The sequence below is a fragment of the Amblyomma americanum genome, chromosome 2 (genome assembly GCF_052857255.1).
Source record: "Amblyomma americanum isolate KBUSLIRL-KWMA chromosome 2, ASM5285725v1, whole genome shotgun sequence".
In the NCBI taxonomy this organism is placed as follows: Eukaryota; Metazoa; Arthropoda; class Arachnida; order Ixodida; family Ixodidae; genus Amblyomma; species Amblyomma americanum.
The window spans coordinates 204,199,890-204,214,433 of NC_135498.1; the positions used below are offsets into that span (position 1 = coordinate 204,199,890).

The following is a 14,544-nucleotide window of genomic DNA, read 5'->3' on the forward strand; positions in this document are numbered from 1 at the left end:
GGGTAAAATAGTACAAATATGAAGCGGAGTTGCCAAAGGTACTTATTAATAGTATCACGCCATAGCCTTAAAGGCGAAGCTTCAGTGTCCCCTCAATTTTCTTTATGAGGGTACAAGTTCCACAAACAAGCAAGTTTGATTGCGCCAGCGAGCCGGCGCCTTTACGTGAAAATTTTGGACTCCAAGTACAAACGAACATGCAGTGCAGGGGTGTGTGTTATTCTATGACAGTCAAGACGTTAATGACATTGCGAAATCCCCACGCGGAAGGTGGGTGAGCACTTAGCGGTCGCTGGTCTGCTGACGATAACATAGAGCAAATAAAATGCCTGTGAACGTACGCAATATCTAATAAGGGTGGTGATGTTTAACTAAAACCACGGTTTTATAATGCTATCTTTAATTAGGAAACTTTCTTACCTACAGACATGACATGGAAGTTCATTTTTCTGTTCTGATAAATAATACCTCAAGAATATGAGACGAGTATATTTTTCTTCATCGCAACAAAAGTCTCATAGAAATTGGCAAAAACACTAGGTGACAGAGGAATCAAACGGACCGTTAGTGCTTTCTCTTCTGCCGCCCTCTCTTTAGTGCGCTAGCGCTTATAGTGCGCACTGCCGCACTTAGCCGCTGTGTGCTGGCTGAAGCCTACTTTCTGCCAAGCTATCCCCCTGCACACCCGAGTTGTGGGCAACCTGCCAAGGTGTGCTTGTGCGCGTGCCTGTGCGTGTGCATGCATGTGTGTGTGCTTGTGCGCGTGCCTGTGCGTGTGCGTGCATGTGTGTGTGTGTGTGTGTGTGTGTGTGTGTGTGTGTGCGCGCGCGCGTGTGTTTTTATGGCAGGTTGTGATGACGTCAGAAGTTCACGTATACTAATTGGCAGGTGGAACATAAAAAATGCATAAGGAAGACCGCGCAGAGCTAGCAGACCTAATACGCAATTCGTATTCGGCTTAACTTTACACATAGATCGTCAGTTTTTCTCTTAGGGGGTTAGGAGGAGATTATTCTCTGAAAAGAATGGACAAGTCTTCCCTGCTGGTATTTATATGTAACCGATTAGATTGCATTAACCTAGAAGCATTAAAACATATTGAGTTGGAACATCAAAGTATTACTTTTATGGTTAAAAGCAAAGAACAGTATTGTCATCAGTTGAAAGCAGGGAACGAGATTTACCAAGCCATGAAATAAGGTCTTCAGTACCATTAAAAAATTATGCCGCGATATGGGGCCTCTGGGGACGCTCCAACTAAATATAGTAGGTTTTGCAACTTCGCCTTAAAACAAACATGTTAGTATAAATTACTAAGCAGTTTTATTATTCCAAAAGGTCTAGCGGTTTTAGTGAGCGAAATTATCTACTTTATTGTATTAAATGTGCGCATAAATCGGAAGTTAGCAGCCATCTAGTCACCAGCGTACATTAATGATTTTATTTTGTCTGTGGAACACGCGACAGCACGCACTTAAATTCTCTGCTTTGTTTCGGTTGTTATACGTTTTTTTCCCCTTTTTTGAACTTTTTCGTTCCGGACATATTCTAGAACGGGTGCCGAGAGGAGGGATGTAACTGGGTCACAACTCACCGAACTGTCTGTTAGGTGGGTCATCGAAGAACATTGTTTTCCAGAATGGTTGTCGCCCCACAATGTTTCCTGCATAAAACAATGCTTTTAAGTACACGATGTGCAAATGCATCAAGTAGGTATGCAAACATTGACCACTAACATTTTACAAAAACTCCAATGTTTTTACGTTTTCCAACCGCTGCAAAGCTTCCTCTCTGAAAAGCTGTAAAATATCTTGAATTGAGAAAATAATTGCAGTGCGGCCCAGGAAACATTTGCATATCTTCACGCACCCATTACACAGCTTCAACTTTACTCGATAATGTAAAACTAATGTTGCTCTCGGCGTCCCCATGCCCAGCTTAACTATATTTGGTTCACACAGCACACAACCGGTGACTGGGCTCGTTCGTTTACACTGGATATGCCGCCTCTCCTCTCTGATGCTTTACTCGCATGCTGTTTTAAAGCAAAAGCTTTATTGGCCGCGAACTCGCAATTTCGCCGTGGCGGTAGTCCATGGAGGCACGTGACATCACAACGCGCGCCTCGCCGCGGAAGGTTACTGTGCTTCGCGCGCTCGCCGCGCCATCTGGCATGACGTCTCACCGCGCGTTCGCCGCCGCTGCCGTTTGGTAGGACGTGAAAACGCGTTCCTCGTCGTTGCGCTCGCCTCCGATCGCCTCGACAGCTGCGTCGCATGCGTGATAAGCTGTCACAGGATTGCTAAGGAGAGCTGGCGTGCGCCGCGACCGCAGTTGAGGGGAGAGTATGGACGGCGACAATTTTGATGAGCTGGAGAAGGCCTGGAATCGACTGCGCAACGAGATGAAACGAATCGCCCAGGAACCAGACAAACAGCGCGCCGAACGACTGGCTAAACGCCGCCGTGAAAATTCTGCCGCGAGACAGGCGCGCTTAACATCCGGTGTCTCGACCGCTAGCAGCAGCGACAGTAGCCGGAGGAGAGACCTGAGTCCTGCTTCACTGAAGACGGCCCGTGATGAACAATGGAATGCGACCAAGAGACTGCAGCGGCGGGCTCAAGAAACCGAAGAACAACGTGCCGTTAGCCTAGAGAATAGGCGTAAGAGTGACGCGACCCCTTCAATCCTTGGATAGCCTCGGTGCTGAAATCGAACATGGACCTACAGGTCATACTGGACATTTATGCATGTTCTTCATACGATGTGGAATATGTGAACGAGGCCAACCGGGGAGTTTCAAACTTGCTTTCGCTACATATATCCTGGCATAGCCGAGCTAAGCCACCGCCAATTTTTATGTACAATCGCGCTCAATATGACTTGCAATCCGCAAGCGTGTGGCCGCAGCGTTTTTGGAAGCATGGTGGGGCCGACAAGCGGCACTCCTGAAAACTAAGTGGAAAGGATTCTGCTGTTCAGCAGCCAGGCGCCTCCCCCGCGTCGTCTGCTCTAGTCATACTGTGATTTAAGCGTGATATGAGCCATGGTTTAGGGGGCATAACAGGTGAAAGCAAAAGGACTGAAACAAAATCAACTGTGACATGCGCCTTGTGTTCGTTTCGCAAGCGCCGGCGGAGCAATAACGCCAAGGTACTCCCAAGACCAGACTGCTCAGGGGAGAAGACTGAGTAGCGAAAAGCAAAATTCTTTCCCGTTTTCAAGCGCGTCGGTTGTTGGCTCCACCATGCTTCGGAGGAGCGCTAGTACATATATGCTATACATACATACATACATACATACATACATACATACATACATACATACATACATACATACATACATACATACATACATACATACATACATACATACATACATACATACATACATACATACATACATACATACATACATACATACATACATACATACATACATACATACATACATACATACATACATACATACATACATACATACATACATACATACATACATACATACATACATACATACATACATACATACATACATACATACATACATACATACATACATACATACATACATACATACATACATACATACATACATACATACATACATACATACATACATACATACATACATACATACATACATACATACATACATACATACATACATACACATGTGAGGAAAGCGACAATGAAACGAAACCTGCTGCTTATTCCTGTGTTTCGGCAAAGGCCCTGCCTCCGTTAAGTTATGCGACCATCAAGACGATGAGCCGTCCTTAAATACACGAATGACATGGTGCTGAGTGGTATGTGACTACAAGGAAAACAAAGCTTATGGAACACTTCGCATCACAAAGAATACGAAAAGCTCATTTTGTCTTAAAATTTCCTCTCAGAAATGAAGCCACGTAATTAAGAGCGACATGAAATAAATCATACAATGAACAGAATTATTCCAAGAAGCAACAAAAATGAATAATCATTGATTGATCAATGCAAACTAAATTCACTAAAGAACAAGAGCCCGACTGTAATTAGTGCAAAAATAACGCGTGTCAACATAGGTTCGCTTAATACATACCTGCATTTACTCACGTAATGAGCAATCTTGAAAATGCATGCAGCCCTTAATTAACCTGCCAAAAAGTACATTTTTCTTTGTGTTTTTGCCCGCGATAAAAAATCAGCTCGTAAATTTTCGAGAGATTTTATAGAGGAGAAAAGTGTGTTTATAATAACTTGTAGAATGCACAGCAGCAGACGAAGCGAAGAAATATTATGGGAATAGGTGTGGAAATAATTGTAAAAACAGTGCTCTGAAAGCATTTTTTAAGGTTCATCTGAAACAATGTACGGCATTGAATTTCCACCTTAGACACGTTCAGAGGTTGTCCTTTTACAATTAGATATAAAGGGACCACCTTTTGGATGCAATCCAGCAGCATATGACCAAAAATGTTGACGTGATTTGAGAAAAGAGGAATAGCAAGTATTTTTGGGTGGTATTTGTGGGCATTGAATCTAGAAGGCAGTTCTACCTGTATAATGTATTTAACCTATTTAAGGGGCACCGAAGAAAATAGACAGTGCTTAATAAAGTGGGAATTGGAGTTCATTTTCTCTTTGAATAAAAACTGCTACAGATTCAGTTTTTACGCTGAGGTAGCAGTCGCTCATCGGTGAGCACCCTAAGCCCGGTTTTTGACAAGTATGGTTCCAAGCGTTAACAATATGGTTCCAAGCGTTAACTAACTGGCTCTTGTGGGTTCGGTTAGTATAACGCGCACGCTTAGCGGCCTCATCTTGGACGGAGCGGTTCGAGAACGATTCTCTTCACGCGACTATTGCCAATCTGCGTGTTAAGTGTCAAAGAGTGATTGTCCGAACCTAGGAGTTTTTATCGGTCTATCCAAGCGGGGTGCTCTGAATGTTTCCTCAGTAATGTTCTACGGATAATTGTCTTGTCAGTGTGGGCGAGGTTTTGTCCGTGAAGCCTCGATACACGAAGGGCGCCAGCCAGCTGAACTTTTTTAGGAAAGGTTGCAATTTCTTTTATGTATTACCTGTGGAAAAGTATTAATAATACAATAAAATGTTGCAGTATCTGGAGAAAAAACAATTAGCACAGTTTATTGTTCACGGTCAGGGATCAAGGGTTCGACACCATAATTGTACCACATATGGTCATACACGGCTATGCTTGGTTGGGCTGAAGGTCGTTCAAGGTCATTGTTCTGCCCACCCGAACAATGCTTTACCTAGCGTAGTGAAGCTTTCCGCTTCAAAAAATTGAGATCGGAGTGGTTGGCGGCGCGGGTTGTAAACTCTGCAGTAGTAGTAGTCGGTAAACATTATTGATTAAAATCAGAGGCATGTTTCTTGAGCCTTGTCGGTGGCGTCTTCATTCAAGGGCTCCACTGTGATTCACAAGGCTGATTGATAATGCATGCATGTCTGCCTTGGCTTCTCCTAGCACTTAGCTGTGTTAACACGCCGCGCGCACTCCTCCCACTCATCAATATCGCTCCATCTCCCCACGTGCCTTCCTAGCCTCTCTACAGAGAAGGCCAGCAAATCTGGACAAACACCATTAGTTTACAGGGCTGCCATCATAAGACGCGTGGCCCTGAGCACTCAAAATACCCGCGTGAATTTTAAATGCTGTGTACATCGCATTCATCTTATATTGGCCGTCAGAAATATTTGGGGTGAGGACAGGAAGCATTTCATGTGTCAAATTCCTGAGCCAGTAGGAATAGTTGTCCATAAAAATCACCATCCTTGCACAGAATCTCTCGAGAGGCTCAAGTTTTCTCAGCAAAGTAGTGAGGTCCAAATTTCCGTGCACAAGCTTCACCACTGCAGGCTGCCTGTGTGGTAACAGATGGGCGAAAATGCTTGCGTTTGGTGAAAACAGTGGTTTCTGGTTTCCCACTAGTTGGGGTGTAGTTAAACACTTGGCCTTTAAATTGACAGTCCGAATTTATTCCGTATCCTTTATGACTTCTGCGATTATTGCCGTGAAAATGTGTGGCGATCTTTGTACCATTCGCTATATATTGCGTTCTAACAAAGACAGTATGCTATGAACAGTGGGAATTAGTTTTAATCACGACCGTAGAGCTGTGCACGGGCGACAATTAGAGCAAATTAGCGCTAATGGGGGTAGCCGCTAGTTGCAACGTGGAAGCACCTTTCTTGCGGCATTTTTATTCATGGACGCTCTGTACGTGTCATTCTTTCTTGATTTCCATTGACGGCAGGTGCTTCTTTCTGTTGCTTCACTCCGAACGGTGTCCTGACGACGCGTGCACGGTATATGCAGCCGGAACATCATCCAACGTTTCTGTGGATTACCGCTGCCAGTGTTCCCGGCTTTGATGGCCTCTTAACGTAATGTTCCCTGCGGCTTTCAGAAACCACCTCTGCCAAATAAAACGGGAAAAGACCTCTGAAGCGAGAACTCATCCGGGCAAGATCATATGGCCTAGAAATAACCGAGGCTAGGTCACGTAAAAGCCTTGAAAGCAGCTATGCCTTTCTTAAATTCTTCTTTTGCCTTTGGCAATTCAGCTAGCTCGTTCGGATTTCGTTTAATAGTGACAGTGGAATCTGAGACAGTCCCTTTGGGCCTCCGACGCTTGCAACTGTTAGTCATTTAATCTATTCCTCGACTTGGCTTTTTTTCTAGCAATGTTCTTCTATAGAGGAGGGTGCCTTAGTGCACACTGTTTATGAAACGTTGCGTGTTCAGCCAGTTATCACAGAAGTCATCCAGCTGACATTGACGTCCTTAATTCCAACCGTCCTGGGCCAGACGTGCAGCCACCGAAGTGAGGGGCAAAACTTTCGGACTTCAATTGTAAAACCCGAATCCTTTAACGACTGATGTTGACGCGGGCTTCGAGCGCTAACAAGGCCGATTATCGGCCATTTGGTGAGACACATGCAGGGAGTGGATAAGAATCCCTGAACTAAATAAAAATTGCGAGGAAAAAGAAAGTGGCTCTTGTGCACAAAAACGGTAGGGCTCCGCACCGCGTGAAGTGACGTTCACTACCCTCCAGGATTTTTCCACTATCATCAAACTTAACCGTATTCCCGCTACTCGGATGAAGAAACTACATTAATAACATGTGTGCAGTTGGAGCACGATAAAAAGAACAAAAATGTGCTGTGGGTGCCATTGCGGCTGAAGGGGCGGCCGCTCTTCACACTGAACCATTTGAAGTGCCCAGAACAGCCACCTATGCTAGCAGCGTATACTTTGCACTGCTTGCGCTGCTGCCCAGTCATAATCATAATAATCTGCCTGACTAAGCTCACAGCAGGGCCGAGGCTTCTGCCATGTCTCTCTAATTAAACTTCTTTACCACCGGCGGCCACCATACCCGCGCAAACCTCGCACCTAATTCCGCACACCGAACTTTCTTCCGCCCCCTGCTACGCTTGCCTTTTCTTGGAATCCATTCTATTACCCATCAGGACCAGCGGTTATCTTGCCTTCGCATTGCATGCCCTACTCAAGCCAATTTCCTCTTGATTTCTGCTAAAATGTCAGTAACCCGCGTTTATTTCCTCACCCACTCTGTCAGCTTCCGACCTCTTAAAGAGGCTGCGAAACACCGCTTGAACGGATGCCGGTTACGCTTCAGGTGGATCCTTTATGTCACACAGATGTTTACTCAAAAAGAATTACGAGAATCGATGCATAGGAACGGGAGTTATTCAATGAAGAAATTTCAAAATACAAGCAAACAAAATGCTGCCCTCAAATGATTTTCGCGCAGCTTCCCATTCTCATTTCACTCTCCCAATGACGACACCCAGGGCGACCAATCAAAACAGCCTATCTAAGCACGTGGCAGAAGTTTGCACTCCATGGTTCCCTGTTCTCTGTAACTCGTTCATGCCAAGGCTGGCAGCGCCGTTCGCATGGTTACAACAACCATGTGAACGCCCAGCTGACCCAGCGACGCTTCACCGTCACGTCGACGGCGCAGAAGGGAACACTGATCAGTGACGTTCCCTTATGGATCCGAACTCGAGCGCGAGATACTGCGACGGTGTGATAGCCTGCGCAAGATATAGAAGATAGTTTTTATACTGCTTACCGCCAACCATCGCCCGTCGCTCTATAGTCGCTCCTAGCGCGCTGGTTCGCATGGTTTACGCAAAAGCGTACAGGCGCTAAAAGACGAAGACAAGCACACTCAAGACAGGAGTGTGCTTGTCTTGAGTGTACTTGTCTTCGTCTTTTAGTGCCTGTACGCTTTTGCGTAAACCATGTCAAGCTACAACCAACTAGTTCAAATGAAAGTCCTGCTGCGCTGGTTGGCCACGGCGAGCAAGGAGCGCGCGCTGTTGTCGGGAACGTGGCGCCATCTGGCGCCACCATCCGGTGATTCTCCACGAACTGACGATGCGCACTGCCTGCTAAATGTGAAACGAACGCATCCCTTCATGGGACCGAAATGAACGCTTATAGAGTGCAATGGCTCGATCGGATCGATTCGGCAAAGCCGCTCTAAGATACATAGATAGTAGCCATAAGTGTTTAGTGCCAGGTCGTAAAATGTTTACAGAGAGGCGCAAAGTGCTTCGATGCAAAAAGTAGCCAGTGCTTCTGGTGGCGTGTTTTTGTTCTACTTGATTTACAGTGTTTTCATCTAGGGCAAACAAGCTGGTTTTGTTAATGTAATATAAACCACAAAAACTTCACAAAATGTATCTCTAGTTATTAACCCAATTCGCAGTATATTTACTCTTCGTCCAAACATCAAGCTAGCGCAAAGTGATGTCATATCCGCTGCTAAAGACCGCCACTTTATGGTGACACCGTCAGCGCCACGAATTTTTTTTTGCGAGCTAATTAAAATATTTTAAACCACAGTATAAGTGGTACGACCGATGTAATAGCATCACTATAACTCATTCTATGCAACCAACAGGCAGAACAAAACACTGAAAATGTGTTTGGCGGCACCTTTAATGTTAACCTCTCATTCGCCTTTCAGTAGCCCGGTTCGTAGTCCTTAATTCAAGCTGAACCCTTTCGAAGCAAACGCTTCACTACGCCAGCTTTTCGAGCCGTCAGTGGGGCGGCAAGTTTGACCTTGAGTATAGCTAGATGTCAAACCATGAGCATAACTGGTGGTAGTCAGGTTCGGCACATGACTTCAGCTGTTGCAGCGACACCAGCGGCGGTTACACCACCTCGACTTTGACCTTTGACCTTGAGTTTCGGTCAAGCCGGAAAGCGTCTGCCGGCATCGCTTGCGCAGGTCATGAAAGTTGGTTCTGCGTAAAACGCCGGTGAATTTTGATGCGGTGAGCGAAACGCTAGGTGTGATCGATGCGACGCCTGCCGTGGAGAGCGTGAGATGTGCGCTCCGTCACCGCGTTACGGAGAGGAGGAAAGGAGGCATCCCAGGTGAGCTGCCTACTGCTTCCTTGATATCACACACCTTGACCAAGCGGAGTGTGAAAGCGTCTGCTCGAATCGCATGCGCAGGGCATGAAAGCGAGTTCTGCATAAAACGCCTGTGCACTTTGATGCGTACAGCCTAACGCTAGGTGTGTTCGATGCGACGCCTTCCTGGAGACCGCCAGTCGCTCGACCAGAAACGTAGCCACAGAGATGCAACTTTTCACTTTCGACCAAAGTTAACCAGAGCTAAGCCACCAGCATTTTTTTTTCTTTAGCCTCCACGTTTTGTCCCCCATAGGTGAGTGCCGGTCAGATTAGCTGTTCTAAATTTTTTCTTGAGAGGTATTATTAAAGTGCCATCCATGATCTGTGAGAACCTCCCATATGAACTCCACCCCATTCTAATGCTTCTAGTTATTTCCCTCTCATGATCCGTATTCGCGGCCACTACGTGAACTAAGTAAACGTATTCCTTTTAGCACTTCAAATATCTCGTTACCAATTGTGAACTGCTGTTCTCTTGCCAGACTGTTGAACTTTACTTTGATGTTCTGTATGTAAATTTTTAGGCTCACCGTTTTGCTATGCACACCTAAATCGTTGATGATGCTTTACAGTTACTCTCCTGAGTGACATAGCAATGCAATGTCATCAGCGAATCGCAGATTACTTAGATATTCTCCATTAACTCATGTTCCCAACTGTTCCCAATTCAGGCTTTGGCACACCGCCTGATGGCAGGTGGTAAATAACATTGGCGACATCGTGTCTCACTGTCTGGCGCAGTCCCTTAATGGAATTTTATTCCTGACTTTATGGAGGACTATAGAAGCTGTGCAGTTGCTATATATATATATATATATATATATATATATATATATATATATATATAAATATATATATATATATATATATATATATATATATATATATATATATATATATATATATACATATATATGTGTATATATATATATATATATATATATATATATATATATATATATATATATATATATATATATATATATATATATATATATATATATATATGAAGGGAGCTAACAGTCACCGAAACGAAGGTGCATAGGGGAATGTTTTTTTATGTGTTGTGCTTATCAGTGGGGTATTATAGTACTTAGAATAATAAATTGGACAGATTGGACAGCCGTCGCCGTAGCTCAGTTGGTAAGAGCACCGGACGCGATATTCGGAGGTCGTGGGTTCGGATCCCACCGGCGGCATGGTGGTTTTTTCTGCTGCTTTATAAGCAATTCTCTTTAAGCGATTTATGAATCTAAGTACTATAATATCCCACTGATAAGCACAACACATTAAAAGAAAACATTCCCCTATGCACCTTGGTTTCGGTGACTGTTAGCTCCCTTCATAAGTTTTTCAAACGGGCCCCTCATTTCATTTAACTTTTCTGCTAATATATATATATATATATTGTCACGTAGTGGTGACGGCAGTCGAAGCAGCGATGAAGACGGACGAAAGGGTCTTCTAGAAGAAAGCTGTTTATTGGGCTGACTTGCACCCAAAATGGACTGAATCACTCGGCGGCGGCGAAGCGATAAGCGAGCTCGGCGGTCGTCGAACAGAATGCCCGTCGCTGTCGGCCGTGCTCAATTTAAAGAAGATAGCGAACTTTCGAGATAAAGCGTGCAAAGTTACTAGAAATTCCTGAACAACGTAGAATCAGTTCTGCCTGGCTGCGATCAGTCGAGATAAATCTAGCCGCGTCTTGCGTCGCAAGCGATAAACGAACAAACACTGCATATATTCGCGCCAATATTAAGGAAGCTAACAGTCACAGAAACCCTCGTGCATAGGGGAATGTTTCTAATTTTTTTTTCAATTTGTAATGCCAATGAATTGGTTTTTAAAGAGAATGACTTATAAAGCAGCATAAAAAACAACCATCCCACCTGCGGCATGGTTTTTTTTTTCTGTAGCTTTATAAGCCATTCTATTTATAAACCAATTCATTGACATTACAAATGAAAAAAAAATGAAAACACTCCCTTATGCACCTGGGTTTCGGTGACTGTTATCTTCCTTAATATATTTGTCACAAGAGCCCCTCATTTCATTTGCCTTGTATATATATATATATATATATATATATATATATATATTAAGGAAGCCAACAGTCGCCGAAACCAAGGTGCATAGGGGAATGTTTTCTATATTTTTAATTTCTAATGCCAATCGATTGATTTAAAGAAAATTACTTATAAACCAGCAGAAAAAACAACCATGCCACCGGTGGGATCCGAACCAACGACCTCCGAATATCGCGTCCGGTGCTCTTACCAACTGAGCTACGGCGACCGCTGTCCAGTCTGCTGCTTTCGTGGGTATTTATGTTTTGCGTGTAAGCGAACCTTGAGAGTGTTCACCACCACCACCCTCGTCCATAGCGGTGGACGTAGCACGTCCTGTGATACCGCGAGTGTGACGTAGAACGTCATCTAACGGCGAGGGTGTAAACTGTGCGAGAGCCCTCTTATGCTACCTATGGCATCAAGACTGCAAGAACCGAGACCCCAGTTAAGTTAGCAGACAAGGCAAATGAAATGAGGGGCTCGTTTGACAAACATATTAAGGAAGCCAACAGTCACCGAAACCAAGGTGCATAGGGGAATGTTTTCTATATTTTTAATTTCTAATGCCAATCGATTGATTTAAGGAAAATTGCTTATAAACCAGCAGAAAAAACAACCATGCCGCCGGTGGGATCTGAACCCCCGACCTCCGAATATCGCGTCCGGTGCTCTTACCAACTGAGCTACGGCGACCGCTGTCCAGTCTGCTGCTTTCGTGGGTATTTATGTTTTGCGTGTAAGCGAACCTTGAGAGTGTTCACCACCACAACCCTCGTCCATAGCGGTATATATATATATGTATACCTTCTAGTATATTACAGACCCTTCTACGCCCTGATTCCGTAATGCCTGCATGACTGCTGTGGTTTCCACTGAAACAAATGCTACCTTGTAATCATAGTGTTGCCCAGTAATGAAATACTGTCTGAACAGGAGGCATAAGAGATGAATTTCTGACGTCGATTGGACCTGGTGAGGCGCTCATGCCAGTCTTAGTTCCCACCTCTAGGGCGAGTGACCGCCGTGGGTGCAGTTGATTGGGATCCGACATAAGATGAGATTCAAGCTCCCGGGCTAGGCAGCATAACTGCAGTATATCTTGAGCGGTAGCATTGCCCGTAACTGTATAGCTGAATTAGTAGGACCCTGCATGCCATAAACGATATAGTTTCTTGCAGTCGGAATAAGAATAGGCCGTACTATATGCCTTGTGAAAACATAGATTGCCTTCATATCGGTGGAAATTGCTTCATTCTGGTTCTCTTTGCACGACTATATCCGTTCTCATTCTAAAAGAGCGCAAACAAGACAGGGACTATGGAACGCACAACAGAAACGCTGACTTACTGTTGAAGGTTATTGAGCAAAACGTCCACAGTATAGGTATAGTAAGAATATGGCAGATGTAATGAAAAGCATGCAGTCGACATTATAAGGTGTAAAGAGGCGATAAGCAACGTAATAGGGTGGGAAGGATAAAACCCGATTGAATCTCAAAAGAGAGGGTTAAGTGAACAAAGCACAATGGTTGACTGCGTAGCGAAAAATGTCACATGGTTCAAAGAGCCATAAAAACGATAAAATACATCTATAACAAAAAATCGATAAAATCTAAAAAGTGAATGGCATATGAAGGTGACGTTTTGCTGAGAACTGCTTGTTATGGAAACTGCTTTTTATAGTTTTAAGGCTCTTTACAGCATGTGACACTACCCGCTACGCAGTCAACCATTGTGCTTTTTTCACTTTTACCATCTCTTAGAGATTTCATCGTGTTTTATCTTTACCACACTCTTACGCTTTTTATCGCTGATATGGCCCTTTGCATCTTATGACGTCTACTGCTTCCGATTACATCTGCCTCTTCCTTCTTAAATATTGTGCACGTTTTGCTCAGTAAAGTTCAGTTGTAAGTCAGCGCTCGTGTTTTACGTTACTTGGTCCTTGTCTTGTTTGCGCTGTTTTAGAATGAGTATCCCTACCAACTCGCCCAGGCTTCTACTCTGACCATATACGTTTGAGACAGGCCAGGCTAAGGAACGGGACGATGCTAAGCGCAGAAATCATGGCACTAGTGCAGGCCGGGCAGGGTGAATAGTGATGGCTATGTGAGGTCTGTGGGCGAAACGTGAAGACGAGTCACGTTCGCAACTTCGTGTTGTGTGGCTGGGTCGTGCTTAGGGCTGTGAAATTCAGCAAGAGTCGGTGCAATGAGCTGTCAGCATGTGGTGCCATAAAGTGCCGGTGCACTCCTGCCGCGGCTGAGAGTGCTTGAGGAGGTATCAGTGAAGAATTAGAGGTCAACGCTCAAGTCACTAAAGGTGCTTCGACTTCGTTTATAGGCGATGCGGCGATTACTTGCGTTGATGCCCCTTGTTTGTTTCCGCTTCACTGCATTAAGCGCTCGCTGAAGTCCCTATGAGGCGCGTTATCAGTCCACTGTGCTATAATAAAGGCAAGCAGGAAGCAGGATTCATGGCCATTCTTTCGAAGATTCAACTTCAATTTGTTCCTTATGTGCTTTTCTTCTGCTTCTCTCGCGATTTTCTTCGTCACTGATTTGCGTGGCCAAAAAAAAATTAAAAAGGGGGCCCCATGTCAAAACATTAAGCCTTTAGAGGCGTATTATGTCAGCTGAAGCTTTGGCAAAGCCCCTGATTTTCTATATTTGTTTAAAAAAGTGTGTAATTAACGTTGAACTATAAAGCACGAACGACCGGGCAAGGGTGCAACTTGCAACTTTAAAGACGACACAAAGCCAGGCAAGCTTCTATACAATCTTTCAAACACAGGTATTGAAATAAGCGTGCACATTTTTCAGCTGTTATGAAAGCTCGCCTGGCTTTAAGAAAGGAAGTCTTGCCCACCCCAACCTATAGTTCATCATTTCTCTGTATATGTCATTTAAGAACAGATTTGTTGTTGCGAAGGCACCCATACGATCGTCAAAACTAAGGAAAAATCTTGCTTGTGCATTGATCGTTGTCATAGGAACTCC

At 44.3% G+C, this 14,544-nt stretch overlaps 1 protein-coding gene across 1 annotated transcript in view; it reads right to left on the reverse strand.

Moving 5' to 3' along the window:
- LOC144119413 (uncharacterized) overlaps positions 1 to 14,544 on the reverse strand; it is a 599,791-nt gene that overhangs the window by 556,130 nt on the left and 29,117 nt on the right. Inside the window, exon 4 of the mRNA XM_077652039.1 lies at positions 1,595 to 1,663. Within this exon, the coding sequence (XP_077508165.1) occupies positions 1,595 to 1,663 (69 nt within the window). The remainder of the gene's footprint in view (positions 1 to 1,594; positions 1,664 to 14,544) is intronic.